The sequence below is a fragment of the Dermochelys coriacea genome, chromosome 5, assembly GCF_009764565.3.
Source record: "Dermochelys coriacea isolate rDerCor1 chromosome 5, rDerCor1.pri.v4, whole genome shotgun sequence".
NCBI classification, from domain to species: Eukaryota; Metazoa; Chordata; order Testudines; family Dermochelyidae; genus Dermochelys; species Dermochelys coriacea.
This window is the reverse complement of record NC_050072.1, coordinates 49,141,761-49,166,203: the sequence shown is the minus strand read 5'-3', so window position 1 is coordinate 49,166,203 and position 24,443 is coordinate 49,141,761. Positions and strand designations below refer to the sequence as shown.

Sequence of the window (24,443 nt, the reverse complement as noted above, 5' to 3'; positions counted from 1 at the left end):
TCCCTCCCACGTCTCATGTCTGAAATACCAGTTGAATTTGTTAAAATCTTCACATACAGTAAGTGATAGACAATTAGAGGGACGTTTTCATCTAACTGTGGTCTCTGTTTATGAAAACACAATCTTAAATATATGTTTTAACTTAACTTGTATTCATGCTATAAACACAATCCACTGTTAGCTACATAATACAGCTGTTGCCAATAAGGACTTATTCCTGCAATTGTGTCTTCATGGCACCTTATAGAGCCATATTGGTCTCACTTGGGGGGTTCACATAGGTCCACCTGCATGGATGCAGTTGCAGGATCAGGACCTACATATACGACCTCTACCTTCTCTCAACTTATGTTTTTGTTCCTCCAATCTGTGGAGGATCATGTTGCAATTTGTATTTTGTTACTATTTTAAACTTAATGTTTAAGAAACTTTAACTCTGGAAGACCTGTTTATGATATGTTTGAAATATACTGCATTGACTGGATAAATTATTAGTTGTACCTTATACCTCCAGGGTTTAGTCTGAAGTCATTAATAAGAAAATTAAATGCGGACATATGAAGCTATAAAGTGGGGAGTGAGGGGGGAAATCAGTTTTGTCTTGCAGTTCACATTTTAAGACTGCAATCCTAGGGTTTATTGAACAGTATTTTTCATTAGGTGAAAAGTTCAGATTTCTAAAGCAAAGTTCTATGGTAGTATTTAAATTATGGACTAAAGCTAACATAGTTAAATACTGACATTTGGAGAGCTATAAATTGTACTTTAGTAAGCTAGAGTTATTGAAAATGTTTGCTGTTTAGCAGAGGGGACTCAAATACTGAAACCAAGAAAGAAAAGTCACAAAATATAAGTTTAATTACTACTTTGAAACATCTCAAAAGCCATTAAGACAATACCAAAGGAAAAACTAAAAATACTATAACAAGACTTAACACAGTAATCCAGAATAGCAGTACATCTTCCATAAGAGATTTATAAACATAGTACCACATGTTTAGAAAACATCCAACACCACATTTATGAAAATAAATTTAAAATGTATCTCCTTGGAACTAAAGTTTGAAAATGGTGTATCATTAATCAGAATGGAGCACATAAGCTGACACTAGGACTATTTATTTCTAGCGTATGTATAACTTAGGTAGTGGTGTTGATGTCATTGCAAATGAGATCTAATTACTGAAGTCCAGGGAATATTGTGATGGGGGGGGAGGGAGACACAGCAAAGAATAAGCCACATAGCATTTATCAAGCTAAAAATAAAATTCCATTTCTGAAAGAAGATATGAATGTAAGTTTAATATGATGGGTTCTGGGAAACAGGATGAGAACAGCAAACAATATTTCTGCATGAAATGAACATGGCCTTTACAAAGAAAAGAATACAAATTTGTGGGAAGCAGAGCCAATCTTCATGAAAATTAGTGAGCAATACAAATAAGACATGAACAGATGTCAGGTTCAAATACAAAGCCATTTATCATCTAAGGGTGAGGTGTAATCAAAAGTTAGTGTTCTTTAAGCTCTGATCCTAGACTAAATAAGGCTCAAGAATAATACTGCTTGCTTTAGTTGTCCATATATTGTTCCAAATCATGTTTTAGTAACATTTAGTACAAACTGTATAAAAATCAAACACTATTCTGATTTTGGATTGCTGGTGTGGTAAGACCTTAAAAAGTTCTAACAGTTCAATGGTAATCCGAAACAAGAAAGACAGTATTTTACTTGTTAAGCCTAAAAAAGGGTAATTGTATTTCCCAAATACAATTCTTTCATTGTAAAGAACTCTTCATTGACATGCTTAGTTATAAATGGAGATGTTCTCTTTGCAATAGCATAGCAGAAGGTATATTTGAGATTATGCTATGTCGTAATTAGACTTTCAACACTGAAATCAAAATTAATTCTTTTGTGTGAATAGCTTAATTTCACCAGCTATTAATTGTTAAGATAGCTGATACAAATATGACATTTAGCTCAAATGACTGGTGTAATCCTTCTCTAGTAGTAGGATATCCCTGTTAGCAGCAGAGTGGCTGTAAGAGTTCTTAATTATGCACGTGTTCTCCATATTCAGTTCTTCCTAATAATCAGGGGCCTGATTCTGATCTCAGTTTTGCTAGTTTTACACAAGTGTAACTCCTTTGGACATCAATGAGTAACTCAGTTTACACCAGTTTAAGTGACATCAGATTCAACTCCTAAGACTCTGCTCTTGCTGCCACGTAAGTCAAGTGGAGTTTTACTGTTGAAATAATAATTGGTGCTAACTGTGCGAATGCAAATGTAAATGTGCAATGAACAGGAAATATCTGAAACAGGATATGTTAGCATAAGTTAGTTCTGAGTTATCCATACAAGGGGGAAAAAACACGCAAGTGAACTGACCTTAAATGCAGCAAGCCAGGGTGCATGGTCTGAAACATGCTGTTGTTCAACACAATTGAAAATGAAAGTGAGTTTTAATTAAAAGTAGATATTTTTGTAAGTATCTACTGAAGTACACGAGTCTATTTCTCTTTCCCAAAGCTTAATTCTTTGCAACTAACAGCCTAACATTCATATCTTCCACTTTTTAAAATTTACTGTACACAAAAAACATATTTTTAGGTCAAGCCCCTGCCCCTAACAAGTTCAATTCTTGCAACAACAAAATGTAGTGTTTTCCAACTATTTTTACAACTAATCTTAGCGCTAAAAGAGAAGCCACAGCATACATAACAGGTTTTTCTTGTGTGCTTTATAGAAAATGTTTAATTGGTTTTTAGAAAGGCTGAAGGTTCACTTGAATATTTATAAGCAATCAAGAAAAGTTCTGCTTATACCTCTCATCCACAATGTTAATATACACCAAATGTACATTGACAGGAAAAGTTGCAACATTTTAAGAAATCCAAATATAACTCAATGATTCTATGCACCCCAATTCCAGAGTATATGCAATACAAGCCTCTAAAAAAACCTGCACCCTCATTTTAAAGTGAGTGAAAACAGTTTAAAAGAACAAGGGTGTTTCACCAGCTAAATAAGATAAGAAAATGTCTAAAAAGTTAAACTGTACATTCATAAAATCAAAGCAGATTCTTATACTTGTTTCATAGAGGATAAAAATTAAAAGATCATTGATGTTATTCAAGTGAACCTTTTATTTATAAACCCTAAAGAGAAATAAGTAGGTACCTCCAATTTTGAGACATTTAGGTGCCAACTTTTGCTCATCTATCTTATAAAATATGTAAGAGTACAAATAGTCACATTTCTTCCTTTCTGTGCATGCACCACTGTTCTTACTTATTCCTGAGTTTTTACCCATTATTGCAGGAGCTTCATTATTGGACAGAAATAAACGGCGATTTAAAAATATATAAATTGATGATGACACTGCAATTTGAGTCCAATGTGTTAGAGGTATCACTGAAGATGGGGTAAAAGGGACTATTCAGAAACATGGATGAATGGTCTAGTTTTTTTTTTTTTTACTGCCAACTCTCTGTCTGTCTGTCTGAATGCTGCAAACTTGGGTGTTACTAGCCAAGTAACCAAACTGAAAAGCTGTTATCCCAGAAATTATATCAGAGTCAGGGCTACTTCACTTTTTCATCTAACTGCAACAATCTCCTGGTAGTTACACAAAGACAAGAATTTGGCATACACGGAGGTTTGCTGCAACTCTGATTAATGTTTACTTTACACTAATGAAATGTCATGGTATACCTGGAATTTTTGGGCCCACAGAAGTCTTGCACCTGATAGCCATCACATCTACCGGCTGCTAAATGTGCCAGCTAAGTATTTAGAAGATACCAGGTAGCATTCCCTATTCAGCCCATTTCCAGCTGAAGGGTTATTTTAAGTTATTTTCTGCACTGTGACACAAAGAACCAAATCAGCACATGTACATGGAGTGGCAGTCCAAACAGTTCTGTAAATGTATGGGCGGCTCAACACACAAGTAAAAGCAGATGCTATAAAAGTATGCTTAACGTTGAATTATGAAATGATAAATGTATAACTTACCATATAAGCATCATTAATGCTCCACTAAAAAGCTTCATTATTGTATTGTACAATGCTAGACATTGTTTTGACAGTGCTTCAGATCATGGACTCAGCTGTTTTTCTTTCAAATGAATAGTAAATGGGATTTGGAAGTAGGGGTGGAAAATCAGTTCACCTAAAACAATACTAGAGAAAAAATAGATAGTACCGTTCATGTTATTTTGGACCATTAAGTTGTAAGAGTAAGTTCTTGTGTATACTCCCCTCATCTTGAGATCAATATTTATGCCATATATTCTTTTTCTCTATTCTATTCTCTGGTAGTCTATGTGGGTTTTTCCCCATCTGTCCTGTTTTTCTCTCAAGTGGAGAACACAATTTTATAAACATCTGGTGTGAAATCCTGGCCTCATTGAAGTCAATGGGTTTAGGATTTCACAGATGGTATTTTCTTCTAACAATTCTAATCTTAAATGTAAATTCTGTTGCTTTGCTAGCACAACTGTTCCATTTATTCAGCATTTATCCTTTATAAAGGGGGAGACTGGCCATTTACTTCCATACTCCGATGAAGCTCATTGTATAGTGGTTAAAAATTCGAGAAAAGTTGAGGAAAGGTGGTGAATCCCGAAGGGAAGTCTAACCCAAACTTCTGAATACATGTGTATCCTGTGTCCCATGCGATTCAATAATACCCTATTTTAAATGAAATAATATCTTACAAATAGCTGGATTAACAAGCGACTTCATTGTTAAGCTGGCTTTCCTTTCTTCTTGGGTGGTCCTTTGTATCCTTTGGCCTTTCTTCGTAAGTTCCTCCGATCTACTATTGGTACCTCAATTTCTGTTTCTTCTGAGCTGCTGTCAGCAGTTCTCTCTGCTGCTGTCTGCGTGTATTGATCCATCTGTTCAGAAGACTCCTCAGACTGCTCTTCTGATTGGTTCTTTTGTCCTTCTGAATGTTGCTGGAACGACACATCCTCAAGTTCAACCACTATCAAAGAACTCTGACCGAGGACAACAGGGGTTTCTTGTGAGTCATGCCCTGCTTCCTCATTTTGCTCCTCCAAGGAAGAAGATGCGTTGGGTGACACATTTTCAGAAATTGATTCTTCTAGTGCTTCAGTTACCACAGAGTTTGAAAGGCCATTATCGGATGGTTCTTCTTTTGGAACTGAAGCTACAGTATCTGTACTTTCATCAGATGATTTCTTCCTTTGGGCTGTTTGCTGTTCCTCTTCAATGCCCTCTTTTTCCATAGATATACTTTCCTCTGTCAGTATTTCTGAATCAGTAGTGTTCAGAACCTGAGGAAAAAGTAACAGTCAAAACAATCAAGGGGACAATTCACATGTTCTGGAGATGGTACAGACTCTGGGTCTTCCCCTGCAAGGTGCTGAACACCCTCAGCTCACAGTGGGAGTTAAAGCACCCAGCAATTTATAGCATTGAGTGCACCCATTAACAATCCTCTCCTTCCCCTCACACAAGCCATCTTCCTGGCTTAGGGCCTTGACATTATCTGATGTTTCCTAAAACGTTGAAATACAAAAATTCAGAGGATCACTCAGGCACAATGGGGCACACTTCAAAAGTAGTGCAGAGTAAACATATGGATATTGGCTTGTCTGTACTTGTTCCAATAGTTAGCATTCTGCTTGGTGCCTATAACTGACTGTGCCTTTAGATTGTAAATTCCTTGGGATGTGGATCTCCCTCTCTATTGTATCAAACATAAATTACTTGTCTTCGCTGTCAAGGCCCTTCAAGACCTATCCACACCCTACCGATAATCTCTCATTCAGTATCAAAAGATTCGCAAAAAGAAAAGGAGTACTTGTGGCACCTTAGAGACTAACAAATTTATTAGAGCATAAGCTTTCGTGAGCTACAGCTCACTTCATCGGATGCATTTGGTGGAAAAAACAGAGGAGAGATTTATATACACACACACAGAGAACATGAAACAATGGGTTTATCATACACACTGTAAGGAGAGTGATCACTTAAGATAAGCCATCACCAACAGCAGGGGGGGGAAGGAGGAAAACCTTTCATGGTGACAAGCAGGTAGGCTAATTCCAGCAGTTAACAAGAATATCAGAGGAACAGTGGGGGGTGGGGTGGGAGGGAGAAATACCATGGGGAAATAGTTTTACTTTGTGTAATGAAGATTGACTCCCACCGCTGATCGCCCCATGATGCCAGCCCACTGTTCAATTTTCAAACAAGCATCTTTGTGCTTTCTCCCATACTGCTCCCCATTATTGGGAGCAGCTCCTTGTACATATCCACAAAACTACATTAACCTCCTTAAAACTCTTTTGCCCATAAAAAACTTGACAACAGTTCAGTTGCTACAGTGCTGAGACCACTGTATCATGGTGACCAATATTGTCTCATTTCCTTGTTCTCCTGTCTGTCTGTATCATCTCTGGTCTCAGATAGATGATAAAGCTCTTTGGGGGCAGGGACCATCTTTCTGTTCTGTGTTTGTACAGCACCTAGCACACTGGTTCCCAAACTGGGGGGCATGAAGAAATTCCAAGGGGGGGGCAAGGCTACCCAGTCCTTGACTTCCCTGCTGGGGAGGCTAGCCCCCAGCTCCTCCCCTCCTGTCCACCCTCCCCCACAGCCACACCGGGAGCATGGCTTGCACCCGCCAACCTCCCAGGCTTTCCAATAAGCCAGTCCTGCCGCTCTGAGCAGCCTGGTAAGGGGGTGGGAGGTTGGATAAGGGGCAGGAGGTCCCGGAGGGGGGGCAGTCAGGGGACAGGGAGCGGTTGGATGGGGCGGAGGTTCTGGGAGGCAGTCAGGAGACAGGGAGCAGGGGGAGTTGGATCAGCAGTGGGGTCCCGGGACGAGGTGGTCAGGGGACAAGGAGCAGGGTGGGGGTTGGATGTGGGTAAAGGAGGGGGGGGGCGTGAGGGTTTCTTGAAAATTAAAAAGGGGGCCTGATGCCAAAAAGTTTGGGAACCACTGACCTAGCACAATGAGGTCCTGGCCCAGGACTGGGGCTCTTAGGTGCTATGTTATTACAAATAAATAATAAGTTTCTTATACTTCACCAGCAATCAATTGGTGCAATATATTTTATTTTGCCCTACTCATTTTATCAAATCTAACTATTGAGAGAAATTACTAGCCACAACAGAGGGATGGCTATTGAATGTCGCTATTTTCCCCGAAGATACTAGAGACGTATTTGAGTATTACTAAGGGAGATTGGACTAGAGCATTTTTTTCCTTAGTTTTAATGAACACAGATTCATTGTTATTGCATATTACTAAAACACTAGTCTTATTTTATTTATGGATTTTGCCATATGTTCTGACAACTGCTTTTGCAAGTAATTCATGGCCTATACCTATTAAATAAATAAACGTAATATATGCACTGCAGAAAAAATATCATTTTGTTGCACTTCCCTCACCTTATCTGATGCAGTGTCTTCAGAAGATTTTGCTGAAGAATCAAGGATTAATGGAACAAACAGAGTTAAAGATTCTTCTTCTGGATTGTCAGACTGTAATTTTGATTCACCATCTAGTATTTCACTAGCTGTTTCCTCTTCAGTCATGAGTGATGGTTTGATAGTCTCTTCTGTTAGCTCACCATTGAGAGGCTCTGATTCAGTTTCCTAAAGTGACATTCATAAGTCAAGCTAGAGCACAGCGATTGTTCAAAACTTCAGCGTAAAAAACCTCAGAGGCAGAACTTTTGCATACAGACATTGATCAGCAGGGTGTGAGATTCTACCAAGACACCAATGTTACTTCTAGCTTTAACTTCATAACTTCTGTTGCAGAGTAAAACTGTTGTGCAAACAGTTATATTTATTATTTTTTTTTGGCTTTTTTCAAGCATAAAAATTAAAGCACGCATTTTCAAAATTTAAGGAGTTTCTGATACACAGCAAGCCATTGGTTCCTTGAGGATCATCTAATTTTCTTCAGAGATACTAGACCAGATTCTGGCCTCTGCTCCCCTACTTTGTGCTGCCAGAGTTAACAGGCTAGCTGGGGATTCACGTTACGGAAGCTCTTGTGGACTCTAATGTTCACAATAAGTATAGAGGACATTTCCCTAACCTTAATTCTGTACCAGCTTCATCTTCCAAATGGATTTAAGATGTAGTCCCACATAAAGTGCATTGCAATAATTTCATATAGATTTGGCAAACACACACAAGATGGTAGCAAAGACATTTGATACAAAAGGTAGCAATTTCCTGCTCAGATGTGGATGGAAAGCTTCCTCAAGCCTATCACCACCACCTGGGCCTTATTTACATGGAACCTCAACCAGACTCAGCTCTTACCTCTTTCTCATCTTGTTTTTCAGGTGGTGATGTACATAACTCTTGTGTTTCCAATACTGACTGGTCCTCATTTTCAGCTACTGTTTCCTCTTCATTTTCAACTACATTTTCTTCAATTTCTTCTACTAACTCTTCTGAGCTTTCAGATGTATGTGCTACAGGTTCCAACCTGCAACAGAAAATGAAACACTCTTAATTTTTTTAGGTTAATAATCTCAGTGACACCATTTAATAATGAGAACTTTCTCCCACAGCAAGTTAATTAGTATAATACACATTCATCATATAGGAGTGTGGAACCCAGCTAAATAAATAAAATTATATGTTGAAAATGGACAACTCCTAACTAGATAGCTATGCAACTAGATTGTTGCTGCACCAATACATAAAGAAGCCTCTATGTTGCATCCATTAAATTCAAAGCTAGAAATCAGGAACACCTTCATGAGGGCTGCAAGCTTTTGAAGTAATAAAACGTTAATCCCTTAACTGTAAAAGAAAAATTTGGACCCTGCGAAAAGAGACCCAGCTTCTCCCAACCCAGGTATATCAGTATCAGTCTTATATGACATAATTGTTTGAGTAGCCTTATAGAGCTAAAATGATCATTAATTTCATACAGTTTACAAAATGTCTAACTGGATTAGAATTCAAGATAGCAGACAGCATGCAGATTGGTTGGAAAAGTAAAGCTTTGATGTAGCCAAAAGGTAATGAGGTCTCAGAAATGTTCATTTTTTATTTTTGGGATGATGGAATTTTTCATCTTTAAGTGCACTTAGGGTGCACAGCTGACTTGTATACAATTGTTTCACCAGCATTCTATAACTACACACCACAGTTACTCAAGATGGATTATGGCAGTGGTGCCACAAAATTTTTACCACAAGCCCTAATACCCTGATTTTCAAGAACAGTCATCAGCTTTCCAAGTATCCAACTAGCCAATTATCTGTGGCTACAAGTCTCGAAGCACTGATTGCCAATCTGTGGGACAGGTGGTTAGAAATCACTGAATAAATTTCATATATTCCAAACACTGTCCATTTTACAGCAGCACATTGTCTAGAAGTGCATAATAGCAGCATATCATCTCTGGTTCCATTTAGCTATTCACCTGGAAAGTAAAAAGCAGACCCTGGACAGTAGCGTAGCTAGACCGCTCCCCCACTGAGCACAAGTGGTGCCTTTTTAATTTTTTGGCACCTTTTTTAATTTGTACTCACCCGGCGGCACTCTGGGTCTTCGCCGGCGGGTCCGGCCCTTCGGCAGCGGGGGACTTCACGCACTCTCGGTCCTCGGGGGCATTTTGGCGGTGAGGGCCTTCAGTGTTGCCGAGGACCCGGTGCACTGCCCAGTGAGTACAAGCGGTTGGCACCTTTTTTTAATGTCTGCTCCCCCTGTTCGCTCCACCTAGCTATGCCACTGACCCTGGATAGTGTAGGACATGTGAAGCCACTTAGGGCTTGTCTACACTTGCAGTGCTGTAAAGTGCTAGTGTAGACAGTGCTTTCAGCAGTAGTAGCTAGCTCCCAGCACTGGTAGCTATTCATAGAATCATAGAATCATAGAATATCAGGGTTGGAAGGGACCCCAGAAGGTCATCTAGTCCAACCCCCTGCTCAAAGCAGGACCAAGTCCCAGTTAAATCATCCCAGCCAGGGCTTTGTCAAGCCTGACCTTAAAAACCTCTAAGGAAGGAGATTCTACCACCTCCCTAGGTAACGCATTCCAGTGTTTCACCACCCTCTTAGTGAAAAAGTTTTTCCTAATATCCAATCTAAACCTCCCCCATTGCAACTTGAGACCATTACTCCTCGTTCTGTCATCTGCTACCATTGAGAACAGTCTAGAGCCATCCTCTTTGAAACCCCCTTTCAGGTAGTTGAAAGCAGCTATCAAATCCCCCCTCATTCTTCTCTTCTGCAGACTAAACAATCCCAGCTCCCTCAGCCTCTCCTCATAAGTCATGTGCTCTAGACCCCTAATCATTTTCGTTGCCCTTCGTTGTACTCTTTCCAATTTATCCACATCCTTCCTGTAGTGTGGGGCCCAAAACTGGACACAGTACTCCAGATGAGGCCTCACCAGTGTCGAATAGAGGGGAACGATCACGTCCCTCGATCTGCTCGCTATGCCCCTACTTATACATCCCAAAATGCCATTGGCCTTCTTGGCAACAAGGGCACACTGCTGACTCATATCCAGCTTCTCGTCCACTGTCACCCCTAGGTCCTTTTCCGCAGAACTGCTGCCGAGCCATTCGGTCCCTAGTCTGTAGCGGTGCATTGGATTCTTCCATCCTAAGTGCAGGACCCTGCACTTATCCTTATTGAACCTCATTAGATTTCTTTTGGCCCAATCCTCCAATTTGTCTAGGTCCTTCTGTATCCTATCCCTCCCCTCCAGCGTATCTACCACTCCTCCCAGTTTAGTATCATATTCCCCTCGTGGAGGTGGTTTTTTAGAGCGCTGGGAGAGCTCTCTCCCAGACTATGCTGCGACTACACAAGCCATGTTAAAGCGCTGCAGTGTTGTTCATATGGTTCCCAAAATCTGCTGAGTTTATAGGAAACACAAACCATTGCTTTGGTGCGATCACTTCAGAGTTGGCAGCTTGCTTTTTCCCCGCTAGAGTTTTATTTTTAAAAGTAATCAGCAAATCAGACTAAAGCAGGGGAAGGTAGGATATATCAATTTTGCTTTCTAATGGGATAGGAAATAGCATGTACCACATGAGTAGGTACACCACAGCTATGACACCACTGAAACTGCAAAATGAAAAGTGACACATTACCTGCTTCCTGATATCCAAAGAAGGTTTTCATCCTCTCCTGAAGGAATTTCAGTTTCAGATTCCTGGCTCCTCTTTCCTATCCTGGGACGTTTTAAATGACTGCTTCGTGTTCGAGTGGAAACGGGTGTAAGCTCAAGCTCTTAAAGACACAAAAAATGAATGTAACTGAAAGAATACACATACCTAATAGATCTGCATATTGTAAGAGAATAACTTTAGTATTTTTCATAAAAGTAGGCATATACAGAGCCTAATTGAAAAAGCATTTCGTTATAGGATTTTTTTTTAAACACACCAAAATAAATTTACAATACTAGCATTCATCCAAGGATCTTAAAGTACTTTACAAACATTGCTTAGGCTTCAAAACACCTCTAAAAGAGGTATTATAATTTATCCATTTTGCGGAAGACTAAATCAAGGCACAGAGAAGTTAAAAGTAAAGGTGAAAATGGGCCATTACCCTTCTAAAATTTAAGAACCATAATATTGATGTTCAACATGATTTTTACCTTCAGAAGTGCTTGCATGGGCATCTAAGATGTCTTTGCCTTTTTGAGAATCAACCTAAAGCAGAAAAACATACTGTACTTTAAAAGTCTGAACCACTGGAGATTCTATTCTCCTGATTGAAATGCCTTCATCTCTCAACCCCCAGTTACATTCTGGAGTATTAATTCAAGTCACTCTTTGGGAGACTGACTACATTCAGATGAAGGAATACGTGAAAAAATGGTATCTTCTCAACAAAGAGATTGGCTCATGGGGTATGTTTAGAATCAGATCTACTCTCTGACTGACTAATACACATTTTTACTATCCCAAAACATCTAGCTTGGGATTATTAAAAGAAAAATCAACTAAATTAATAAATCTTTATTACTGGTGATGATGTGGCAAGCTGGGTAAAACAGAACTTCAGCCTTAGATTCTAGGTGTAGTCTGCAGAGCCAGCAGGTACCAGGTCTTTTTATTCATGACCAAACTAGATCTGCAGTCATTGAGAGACAAGCGTCCAACCCCACAAATCTATTTTTACAATCATTTCTCAGAGTATAAACTTCTTGTTTTTAAAACAGCTATGATTAATTGCCCTAGATTAGCTATTTTAGGTAAACTAGCACTAAAAAGAGGCCATGTCCACCTGCTCTGCTGCAATTCCAACCCACCCCACAGACCTCTGCTGCAAGACCCAGTGGGTTGAAATCAGTTCTGTAATACATTAATATTTGCGATAACGTCAAGTAAATTTAAATATAGGTGTTTGTTTAATTATATATTAGTGTTACAACCATTTCAGTATTCCTTGTGTTTTTATAGACAAAAATAATGTAATACACGGGTACATGTGGGAATCGATTTCCACATTAATATTTTACACCACTCCTAAATCTTCAGTGTGCTGCACAATTTTGTACAGATAATGCAGTCATCAGGGAGAAAGCCAGTTCTAGTATTTTGGAAGGGATTCTGGGATTTGGGATTCTGGCCTCCAGAAGATATTTGAGGCTTTGGCATGGGACGCATTTCTTTTTTCCCCTCCAACTTTTGGGCAGAGGCACAGGTGATTTGACTTTTTTGGTAGGGCTTGAATTCCTAATTCACCACCACAGCAAACCTTAACAGCAACTAAATGTTCCACTGCTCCTTCCCCCATAATACGTGACTGCATGCAACAACCTTATATAAGTGCATTAATCAGTTGTTTCTGCTAAAACGATTACCAATGGAGATGACATTTAAATAATCATAATCAAGTTTGAGAGTCAGAAACTTACTGTTATGAATGACAGCTCTCAGAGTTGTTGTTTCAGGCTTGTTTAAAACTCAAGAAGAAAATACTATATCTGTTTGCATTCACAAAAAGAAAAGGAGTACTTGTGGCACCTTAGAGACTAACAAATTTATTTGAGCATAAGCTTTCGTGAGCATGCATCTGATGAAGTGAGCTGTAGCTCACGAAAGCTTATGCTCAAATAAATTTGTAAGTCTCTAAGGTGCCACAAGTACTCCTTTTCTTTTTGCGAATACAGACTAACACGGCTGCTACTCTGAAACCTGTTTGCATTTAGTTTACCATTGGGAAGTAACCTTCTCAACCATGCTAGACACTTACATTTTACTTTGAATACAAAGTTTAAATTTTAGTAGCTAGGTTTTATGCCTAAGGCACTGGTCTTGCATAATTAAATTTTACTCCCAACTGAATTTTGCCTGGTTTGTACAATGCAAATTAATACCTCATTAACATTCATCAGTATTCACTGTATGCAATCTTGCAGAATTTTCCATCTCTTAACAGCTGCATAATAGTCAACAAACAAAAATATTCAACTGCATATCCATATGCAGGTGAAATTTGGCTGAGGTTTCAAATATGCACAAAGAGACTCGCACTCCTTCTGTGGTAGAACTGAATAAACTTGAATGCAGGCTGTACACTTTACATCATGATCATCTACAATGCGATTATGCACTCTAAGACACTGTCTTCTTAGACTTATGCATTTGATGCTTCCATCTGATGCCAGAGAAATGCAGCCTTTGCACTGTTTGTGAGTACAGTGCTTCTAAGTGTCATAATCTGGATATTCACACATCCCACGAGTGCAGGGTGGGGGAGGAAATCAGTTGAAATACCCTCCCCTCCAAACCTATAACAATCTACCAGTGCAAGTTACTAGACACTACTAAGGTCATCTCATATCCTACAGCATACGAAGAGAGCACTGGTTGAAAAAAATTATAGTACAAGATGTATCCTAGTGTTCTATTAACACTAGGTGAATTTGCAATGTCTAAACAACAAGCTGGTGCTGCTTTGCTGAAAAAGGTAACATTAAACCAAGTGTAACAAAAGCATCTGTCTTTCATAGATCCTGACACCCATGTCAATTTAGTTCAACCACAACAAAATTTCACAATAAGTATGTTTCTGGCTTTCTCATTGAAGCCACAACTATGTCTTCAAGTGTAATCTGATAAAAAATCATGGTTTTTGATAGACTGGATAATTTAAAAGAAAGGCTATAGTCCAGGCTCACAGGCCCAGAGAACACAGAAGAGATACTGAAAGTTCAAGCTGGACTGCTGAAAGGACTTACTGAGGGAGAGAAGCACAGGAAAATGGAGGCTAAAGCTGGAGTATTGAACAAGGAGGGCACACATTTTTATTAAATTCATGGACTTTATAATTTATTTCCTAGGAATCATCTATATTTTTCCCAAAAGTTTATCTAGTATCATTGCTCTCTAATTAAAAGTTTAAAAATGGATTATTAAAAAATATATAACTTCCTATATGGAGACCCATCTCTTTCTCTTCAGTAAAAGATTTTACGGAACAAATAATTAAGGAAGCCAGAAGAATATGTAAATATAAATTATACAATTCTGTAAAAACTCTTGGCTTTTATGTATACAGAAAACACTGTTTGTACCTACCCTTAGCTGCATTTCAATCTCTGTGCTTTGTTCACTTCCTGTTTCAGATTCCATTGCAGACGGCAGAAAACACTCCTCAGTCTGGGAACTGTTGTTTTCTTTTTGAGAGGCTCCTGCTCTTAGAAAAATTCAACAGGAAAAAAAGTGCAGATACAATTTAAATAATGAAGTTAACTGGCATCTTTCTAATGATTTCTCTGGGGATTGTTCACAGTGGGACTGTCTACAAAAATTGTTGTAGACACTGTACAATGTAACTTTACTTTTCAAGTTTCAATAGTTTCTTGGCCTTGCTTCCAAAGCATCCTTACCTGTAGTTTTGAGTGTTTCTCTCTGCAATACACTGGTAATAAGTGTTCTCTGGAACCAGTGTCCTGCTCCTTCAACTTCCCATAGAAGATCATGATCCCCTGGGTACTTTTCAAAATATTGCTTACAAGCTGAAGAAACATAAATAAAACAAACCCACACCACACAGTATGCACATCTGTAACTCATCTTAAGAAATTATTCAGACACTATCCTATTGAGTCAATTATAATCTGACCTTCTACTTTATCATATTTATAATACATCACAACAAAATGGAACTGAGCCACCAAGATGTACACATGTCTAACCTGAGTAACTATATGATAACATTTCTGTAATCCTCATCCATCTAGAACCAGTCCCATCCTCTTATTTAGCACCTTCCATCATTGTACTATGTCTTAAATTTAGATTGTAATCTTAAGGGGGCAGGGACTGTAGGGTTTTTTTCCTGTCTTCTAGGAAGCATTTTTGGGTATTAAAAATAGTTACAGTAACTCCTTGCTTAACATTGTAGTTATGTTCCTGAAAAATGAGACTTCAAGCAAAACGATGTTAAGCGAATCCAATTTCCCCATAAGAATTAATGTAAATAGCAGGGGTTAGGTTCCAGGGACATTTTTTGTGCCAGACAAAAGACTATATAAGATATCTATATATAGAAGACTATATAGTTAGATATATAGATACACACACACATATACACAGTACAAGTTTTAAACAAACAATTTAATACTGTACACAGCAATGATGATTGTGAAGCTTGGTTGACGTGGTGGAGGGTAGGATATTTCCCAGGGAATGCCTTGCTGCTAAATGATGAACTAGCACTCGGCTGAGCCCTCAAGGGTTAACACATTTTGTTAATGGAGCCTCACACTCTTCAAGGCAGCACGAATGAAGGGAGGAGACACAGCATGGCAGAGAGAGACAGACACACACACACACAGAGTGTGTGTGTGTGTGTGTGTGTGAGAGACACGCACATTTCCCCTTTAAGTATGCTGGTCCCACTCTAAGTACATTGCCCTTTTAAATAGATCAGCCAGTTGAGACAGCAGCTACTGCCAGCAAGCTCCTTCCATCCCGAGCCCTATCATGTCCCATCCCGTCCCCCACTCTGTAGAGGCAGGAGACAGAGTGTGTGTTCTGGTTCCTGCACCATCTCTGGAAATTGCCCCGCAGTAGAGAGTAGACAGGAACCACAGAGGACTCCCACTGCCAGTATGCTTCTCATACTCATTGTGGGAGTGCAGGAAGGGCCTCCATACATTATTAAACTGCCCTTATATTTTGGCTTGGGACATACCACAGCCTCAGGAACCAGCAACCTTCTCTCCCTACTCCACACACATTCTGGGGTAACGTTTGCCCTCAGAGCTTGTCAATATTTGTATCTCACCTATGAACACTTCAGTTATTTCACCAGTTTGGATTCTTGTTCAGCTCTGTGGCAAGATCTCAGCAAGCCAGCACAGAGAGACAGCAATCCCCCCCTCCCCTTATTTAATACTAACTAATGTTACAATTAAAATAAACTAATATTTTAAACTTTTAAAACTAAAGGGGAAAAGCATTATGGATTTATTTTGGGCAGAGCACTTTCAGCCAAGTACATCTGCAATTCCAAAAGTAGCAGAGTCAGAGAGAGCAGGATTTTTCTGATGCCCACAAAAATATGAAATATGTGGCAGAATGCAGGTAAAATGGAACCTAGGAACTCCCAAGGAGTTCAGTCACAAATTTAATTAAAACATTATTTTTGCAAAGAAGTGTCATCAGCATGGAAGTATGTCCTCTGGAATGGTGGCCAAAGCATGAAGGGGCCTACGAATGTTTAGCACATCTGGCACGTAAATACCTTGCAATGCCGGTTACAAAAGTGCCATGTGAATGACTGTTCTCACTTTCTGTTGACATTGTAAATAAGAAGTGAGCAGCATTATCTCCTGTAAATGTAAACAAACTTGTTTGTCTGACTGATTGGCTGAATAAGAAGTAGGACTGAGTGGACTTGCAGGCTCTGAAGTTTTACATTGTTTTGTTTTTGAGTGCAGTTATGTAACAACAAAATCTACATTTGTAAATTGCACTTTCACGACAAAGATAGCACTACAGTACTTGTATGAGGTGAATTGAAAAATACTATTTCTTTTGTTTATCATTTTTACAGTGCAAATATTTGTAAACAACAATATAAACTGATTTCAATTACAACACAGAATACCATATGAAAATGTAGAAAAACATCCAAAATATTTAATAAATTTCAATTGGTATTCTATTGTTTAACAGTGCGATTAAAACTACGATTAATTGTGATTAATTTTTTTTTGAGTTAATTGCGCGAGTTAACCGCGATTAATCGACAGCCCTAGATATAATATTAACCAATAGAAATTCAAGGATTACAAGAAAATAAAGCAGCATGCACATTCTCCATCTGACTTTTTAACAGCATATTTTATATTTATTTAAATTTAAAGTTTGTCATGAACTTTAAGAAATTTAATCTCTTCCTTCCATGTTCAACTGAGATGGGAGTATTTATTTCAAAGTTTAAAGAAAGTCAGAGTGGAGAAGACAGGAAAAAAATTACAGAGTTTACCTGTATATATGAAAGATGACAGTGGGTAGCGAAGACCAAGTGTGTCTTCAGTAAAGGAATCCACAAAATCCTCCAACATCATTAACCCAAAATCTTTCCCACGATGTCTCTTTCTCACAAACATTGTGTCCAGCACTGGAAGCTGGTAGCTTTGGGTAAGATAGGAGCTACATATGCTTCCTGAAATCATGGAAAAACCATACATCAGTATTTCATCATTGATTTGTCACAGTTTTAGATCAACAACAACATTTAGTGGGTTGGCTTTTACTGTATTCTGATAATAGATGTACTGTACACATAGTAGCCACATTCAGTCACTCACTGGCTCGCTAGGCAAACTTTGTATTTTTGCAGCTTTACAGATGTAAGAAAGCTTGTCTGGTATAGTGGCCTACTGCTACACGATAAAGAATGGAAGGCTACAGATGAGAAGGTAGTGGGGGGAATTTCTTGAGGAAATCTGGAAAAGAGAATGCAGTGAAAAGATGCAAGAAAAAGCCAAAAGGCTCAATCCAAATATATTCTCTTTATATAGATTAAAAAAAACTGTTTAAACCCATAAGTATGGAAGTCAGCTCTCATTTAGGAACTGAAACACAAATCATTATCCCCCCCAGGTTTTTACGGAACATCAATCAAACTGAAGTCAAGGCAAAATTTTACAAGAAGGGATTTTTCCATTCATAGCATAGCATGGATTACAAATAATAATAATTCTAATTAAAAACAGGTGCACTGTGACACAACACAGCAATTTAAGTATTGAAGAATTCTTGAATGGTAACCATGAACTCACTGGTAGAGTGTAGTGGATGGACACCCGCTCCAGCCCAAAAGGGTTTAAGATAGCCCTGGGAGAGGACTGGGGCAGGGGAAGAGCTGGGCTGATTGGCAGAGCAGCTGCAGATGGGGGCCTCGCCCCAAACAGACCCAGTGGGCCTTATAAAAGCCAGGGAAGCCAGGAGCAGAAAGGCTCTCTCTCTCTCGCTCTGAGAGGGAGGGACCTGGCTGCAGGGACCTAAGCAGAGTACCTAGATTGGCGTGGGGCTGGGGAAGGGCCTGAGGAGCTCCAGCCAGGAAAGCCCCAGGCTGTGGCCTAGCATTAGGCCCAACAGGTACTGGGGTTGCAGGGGACAGCCCAGGGTTAGACAGAGGCAGCAGGTCCAAACCCAACTTTACCTATGATGAGTGGCTCATACTGCTGTCTGCCCCAGGGTGCGGGGGCTAGTGGGTGACTGGCAGGAGCCTATGACTGAGGTGAGGTAGGGATAGTGGGTGGAGGGTTCCCCCGGGAGGAGGAGATCCAGAACTGTGGGGTACTACCAGGGGTCAGCACCCAGTGAAAGGGGCACCAGGGTCCTGGGAGGGATGTAGGAGCCAGCAGCAAGGCGAGACACGAGCCTGAAGAGGGTCCTCCGGAGGCTGGAACGCTAATTCCCTGAGATGACCAGCAGGAGGTGCTGCCGGTGAGTCTGTGCCCGGTTACATAGAGTAATAAATGTTATTTATCTGGATTTGTATTACAGTGGTAAATACTGGTCCCAAGGTGGGATTGGAACTCCACGGTACTAGGCCCTGTGCACACAAAGAAAAAATAGCCCCTACCCTAAAGAGTTTACAATCCAAGTAAAATAATAATATACATTTCATATATAGCACTCATCACAGACATTAACTAATCAGTCCTCACAATACTTTTGTGAGGTCAATTGCTATTCTCATTTGCCAAGCAAGAAAAATTCAGGCAAGAGAGATTAAGTCTTTGTCTAAGGTTACGCAGTAAATCCACATCCAAGATGAAATTAGAAAAAAAACCCAGTCCTGTGGTCCGACCACTGGACTACATCTCAGTCTATCGCCACAGAAAGAGGGGGGAAAAAACCCCATGAAGTATAACAGTGTTTCACATACAAATAGTCTTGGATGTTTATTATCTCCAGATTAGTAAATGGTAGAACATGAAAAATAAGTGTACTTGCATGATCTAATTGTCACAACATATATGGAACAAATATTATAAACACTCCTCCCTCACTCAGAATGTAATAGAAACTAGAATAAAGTATTAACATTTCAACCCAGAAGTCATTTTTGTGATCATTGTGGTGGCTTAAATTTTAGCATGAATATTGCTCCATTAGGACCTGAGCAGTTTCATAGCTATGTTCACAGACACAATATTGATAAACAAAACAAAGACATGCCATCTGCCAATTACCTTCCCCACAGGAATTACCATACTGGAACAGATCAATGGCCCATCTGGCCCAATATCCTGTTTCTGACAGTGGACAAGGCCAGATGCTTCAGAGGAAGGCATCAAACCCTTCTGGTGCACTTAGCTGTACAACAATTCACCACAAATTTCCCTGAAGTTAATCCAAAAACCTTCTTCTGAGATGAGGATAAAGTTAGGATGTCAGATCATACCACTTTGGCCCAAAATTAGATATTCTATTATTTAAAGAGAGCTGTCAGTGTGATCAACAAATTATTTACAATTAAGTTAGATTTAATCCAGCAAAAGTTGAAAAATTCAATCAAGTTTTGTAACAATCAGAATTTATAATGTATATTTAAGCAGTGAGGAAAAAATGAGAGAACTATCTATAAAGCAATGTTAATGACATGGAAACATGCTACTTAAATTGTAAGCTCCTTGGACCAATCATTTTGTTCTATGTTTGTACAGCGCCTAGCAAATGGAGTCATGGTCTGTGACTGGGGTCCTAGGCACTAGCGCAATACACACAAATAAAGAACAGCAGTAATGAGACCTGACCCTGCAGCCACCCTGAGATCAACTGGGGTTCTGCACACAGGGGAATTGCAGGATCAGACCCTAAATGTGCACAATATAGCATTAATGTTTGTAACTTCCACAGTCTGGGTGAATTTCACCCTCACCAAATTGGTTTGACCATATCCAAAATATATTAAACTGTGCACAAAATATTGTCCCCTATGACCCACATATGTCTTTGAGGCACTACCATACATCTTCAGTGTTAAAAGGGTAGAACACTGGACAAGATTTTTGCCCCTTGAGTTATGGAGATATAAGAAGAAACCTTTGTAACTGGAGGTTCTTGTGGTCCCTATCTGTATTCCACTGAGAAGTAGGCATGTGCTCCATGCACCCAGAGCCGGAGAATTCTGAAAGCAGTACCTGTCAGTCTGGCATGCACCTTCACTCTCCTCAGTCTCCAACAGAAGAGATTGGAGTGGGGCAGACAGATTGCCTCTCCAGTTCCTTCTCTACCATGAATCAAAAGATGATTTGAAGCAGCGGAGAAGAACGGCGGGTAGTGACATACAGATCGGGACCAAATATCTTGAAGAACCTCTAGTTACGAAGGTAAGTAACTTCCTCTTTGAGTACTGGTTCCTATATATATTCCAATATGGGTGAATGCAAACAGTACTCAAGTAGAACGAGAGTGTGAGGATACAGGTGGCAGAGTAGACTAAGGACTGCCCTTCCAAAAGGATGCATCAGCAGAGGAGTCTTGTACTAAACATAACGCCTTGCAGACGTGTTGATGGAACGCCATGTAGCTGCTTTGCATATATCATATAGAGGTACTTTTTGAAGCGATGCCATAGACATCAATTGTGCTCTTGTGGAATGAACCCTCACCCCATGAGTGAGAGGGAGAGAGAACAAAATATTGCCTGAGCTATATTTCGAGATTCTTTGAGAGGTTATAGCTTGACCCTGAACACTTTCTGCTACGGTGACAGACAGTTTAGGAGATTTCTGATTGGACTCTCGAGATATCGAATGCCTTGTGCTGTGTGGTTGCCAATATGAGCTACCTAATCTAACAAGGAGGTATGTGTAATGATCATCCTATCCAGCAAGGAGGAAAGGAATGGCATGCCTATGCATTCTTGGCATGGAGTCTTCCACCACAGCAGAAATGCTATTAATTTGGTGGGAAGTTACTACTGTGTTCATGGATGTTGATTTGGTGAGCACGCTGTTCGAAGCCACGCTTCCAGACCAACCGACAATGGATGATACTGGAGACACTACTGTAGCCAAATTGTGGTCTGGTACCGACAGAGCCCTAGACTTGTGAGCTTTCTTGTCATGCCCCTAAAACTTAGGACATTCTAAATTCTCTTGGATTGAGCTAGAAGACTTGCTCAATGTAGGCAGGGCTCTATTCAACTTCTAAGTGGATTTGGAGAATTTACTCTTATATTTATTTATGAAAACGCTCTGTCCTCCTGACAAGATGTCACCAAGAGATCTGTGGGGGTAGACTCCCTCGCTCCTGAGTTGGCCCCAGTGGCATGAGACACACACCTTAAGTCAGGCTGAAGTATGGGAGTTGTCACCTGGCCTAGGTACAACTGCAGCCTCAAGGCTTTTTCCATTAGGTACTTCTTAAGATGAAGTTCTCACCCTTCTTGGGGAACAAGCAGCAGATACTGCACCTTTCCACAATATGGGTTTCGCCGTGGCTCTACAGGCAGTGTTGGTGTGACAAAGTTCCTGCTCTACCTTGGTGGGTCTTGCGCTTATTGGCAGATTTGCTCGCCTGGGAGCTTCTCTGCAGCCTTCAGCTTGGCTATTTTTCTGAACCCACAGTTCAGGTCAACTCCTCCTGTGTCTGACCAGGAGTTGGGAGGATTTGGGGGGAACCTGGGCCCTGTGGAATGCAGCTGTCTAGAGTGCCTCCTGGAACAGCTGTGTGACAGCTACAACTCCCTGGGCTACTTCCCCATGGCCTCCTCCCAACACCTTCTTTATCCTCACCATAGGAACTTCCTCCTGGTGTCTGATAATGCTTGTACACCTCAGTCCTCCAACAGTCCAAGTCACTCTCAGCTCCTCGTGCCTCTTGCTCCCAGCTTCTCACACGCACACCACAAACTGAAGTGAGCTCCTTTTTAAAACCCAGATGCCCTGACTAGCTTGCCTTAATTGATTCTATTCTTCTTGATTGGCTGCAGGTGTTCTAATCAGCCTGTCTTAATTGTCTCCAGAAGATTCCTGATTGTTCTGGAACCTTCCCTGTTACCTTACCCGGGGAAAGGGACCTACTTAGCCTGGGGCTAATAGATCTGCCTTCTATTACTCTCCTATAGCCATCTGGCCCGACCCTATCACAGTGGTCATTGCTAACTGAGAAGGATTGTGTGCAGGAAGCAAAAATTTTGAAGCCTGGAGTCCTGGGCATAGTGCAGTACCCATAATGGCTACTAAAAAGACTATGGGCAAAATTTAAAAAAAAACCACACACATAAGTGACTTCAGAGTCTAAAGTCACTTTTGAAAACTTTACCCAAAACCTTGCCTGCTCTAAGAATTCAAGAAAAGGTTGATGTCTCAATCACACACATTAGTGCACCTTAAAAGTTCTGATAAAGGAGTTTTGGTTTTCCATTGCTTTATTTAAAAAAAAAAAAAAATTTTTACCTGCAGGTTTAACAGAATAGAACCCAATGGCCTCTCCTTTTTTCCACAGAATCTTAGCATAGTCATTGCTGCTGTGACAGAGGAAGGGGATCTCATTTCGCTCTATTTCTTGTTTGCGATAAATAATTCGATTCAGAACATACAGAACCACCCTCTCTCCAAGAGTCTTCACCTATGGAAACACACAAGTACATTTAAATATGCAACAGTTAAAAGGCAAACATCAATTTAGTTGAAGCTTAGATGTTAGGGGGCTTATTTTCCGAGGTGCTGACTATCCACAACTCCAGCTGATGTCAGCAGGAGCTGCGAATGATCAGCACTTCTGAAAGATCAGGCCTAATGTTTTTTGAGGGGTGAAGAGAGCTCAGATGCCATGGTGACAGTGTATAAAATCAGAAATTAGATAAAATGCACTGCACACCTTTAATATTAAAAACATGTTCTGATGACTTAAAGGCTTTATTTTTGTTTTTTAAAATTTAAATGAACACAGTATTTTGGGATTTTAAGAAACATTCGCCAAATACAACAGCACCGTGTCAATTAGTCTAAGTCTTCCCAGGCTAGCTGGAGTTTGGAGTGCTACAAAGAACATGTGCTCAGATCTTCTGGGAAGGCCCGCATAACATACTTCTCCATCATTATTGGATGTAGAGGTATCGCACTCACACAGAAATGTCAGAGTTAGATTTACCTGTGCCCTGCCTCTCTCCCATTAAGGACTGAAGGTCTGCTGAAGGAGTCAAAGGGGATAGCACTGGTTGCAGTAGTAAAGTTGTGTGTGCACTAAAAGGACTGAGCAGCAATGGGGCTTCTGCAAGCTATGTTTCTTTGTTTTTTAACTAAGTTTCATTAAACTCCAGTTTGGAACAGTCTCTGAATGTAATACTTAACCAGCACAGACAGGAGAAGCTGAATGCAATGATCTGACCTCTTTGAGGCCTTGTCTACACTATGAAATTACTCCGATTTTACAGAAGTCGATTTTTGGGAACAGATCATATAAAGTAGAGTGCATGCGTCCACACTAAGCACATTAATTCGGCAGTGTGCGTCCACAGTACCGTGGCAAGCGTCGACATTCCGAGCGGTGCACTGTGGATAGCTAATTCCACAATTCCCACAGTCCCCGCTGCCCATTGGAATTCTGGGCTGAGCTCCCAATGCCTGATGGGGCCAAAAATTTGTTGCAGGTGGTTATGGGTAAATGTTGTCAGTCAACCCTCCCTCTGTGAAAGCAATGGCAGACAATCATTTTGTGCCCTTTTCCCTGGATTGCCCGAGCAGACACCATAGCACAGCAAGCATGGATCCCGTTCAGCTCACCACAGTAGTTATGGCCATTGTAAACACCTTGTGCAGTTTATGCAGAACCAGAACCTGAAAAACCAGGCAAGGAGGCAACGGCAGCGCAATGATGAGAGTGATGAAGACATGGACACAGGTTTCTCTATAAAATCGCAGTCCCTGCAATTTGGAGATCATGGTGTTAATGGGGCAGGCTCATGCCGTGGAACG

At 40.2% G+C, this 24,443-nt stretch overlaps 1 protein-coding gene across 10 annotated transcripts in view; it reads right to left on the bottom strand.

The window, feature by feature from the left end:
* Positions 1-834: 834 nt before the first annotated feature.
* Positions 835-24,443, bottom strand: part of FAM169A (family with sequence similarity 169 member A) — a 65,696-nt gene continuing 42,087 nt past the window's right edge. For all 10 annotated transcript variants that reach the window (XM_038403613.2, XM_038403620.1, XM_038403616.2 and 7 more), the window contains 9 exons: positions 22,923-23,094; positions 17,489-17,668; positions 14,880-15,008; positions 14,569-14,681; positions 11,637-11,691; positions 11,125-11,263; positions 8,328-8,496; positions 7,440-7,646; positions 835-5,312 (listed from right to left, as the gene is read on the bottom strand). In XM_038403613.2, the coding sequence (XP_038259541.1) occupies positions 4,758-5,312; positions 7,440-7,646; positions 8,328-8,496; positions 11,125-11,263; positions 11,637-11,691; positions 14,569-14,681; positions 14,880-15,008; positions 17,489-17,668; positions 22,923-23,094 (1,719 nt within the window). In that variant the 3' untranslated portion in view covers positions 835-4,757. The remainder of the gene's footprint in view (positions 5,313-7,439; positions 7,647-8,327; positions 8,497-11,124; positions 11,264-11,636; positions 11,692-14,568; positions 14,682-14,879; positions 15,009-17,488; positions 17,669-22,922; positions 23,095-24,443) is intronic.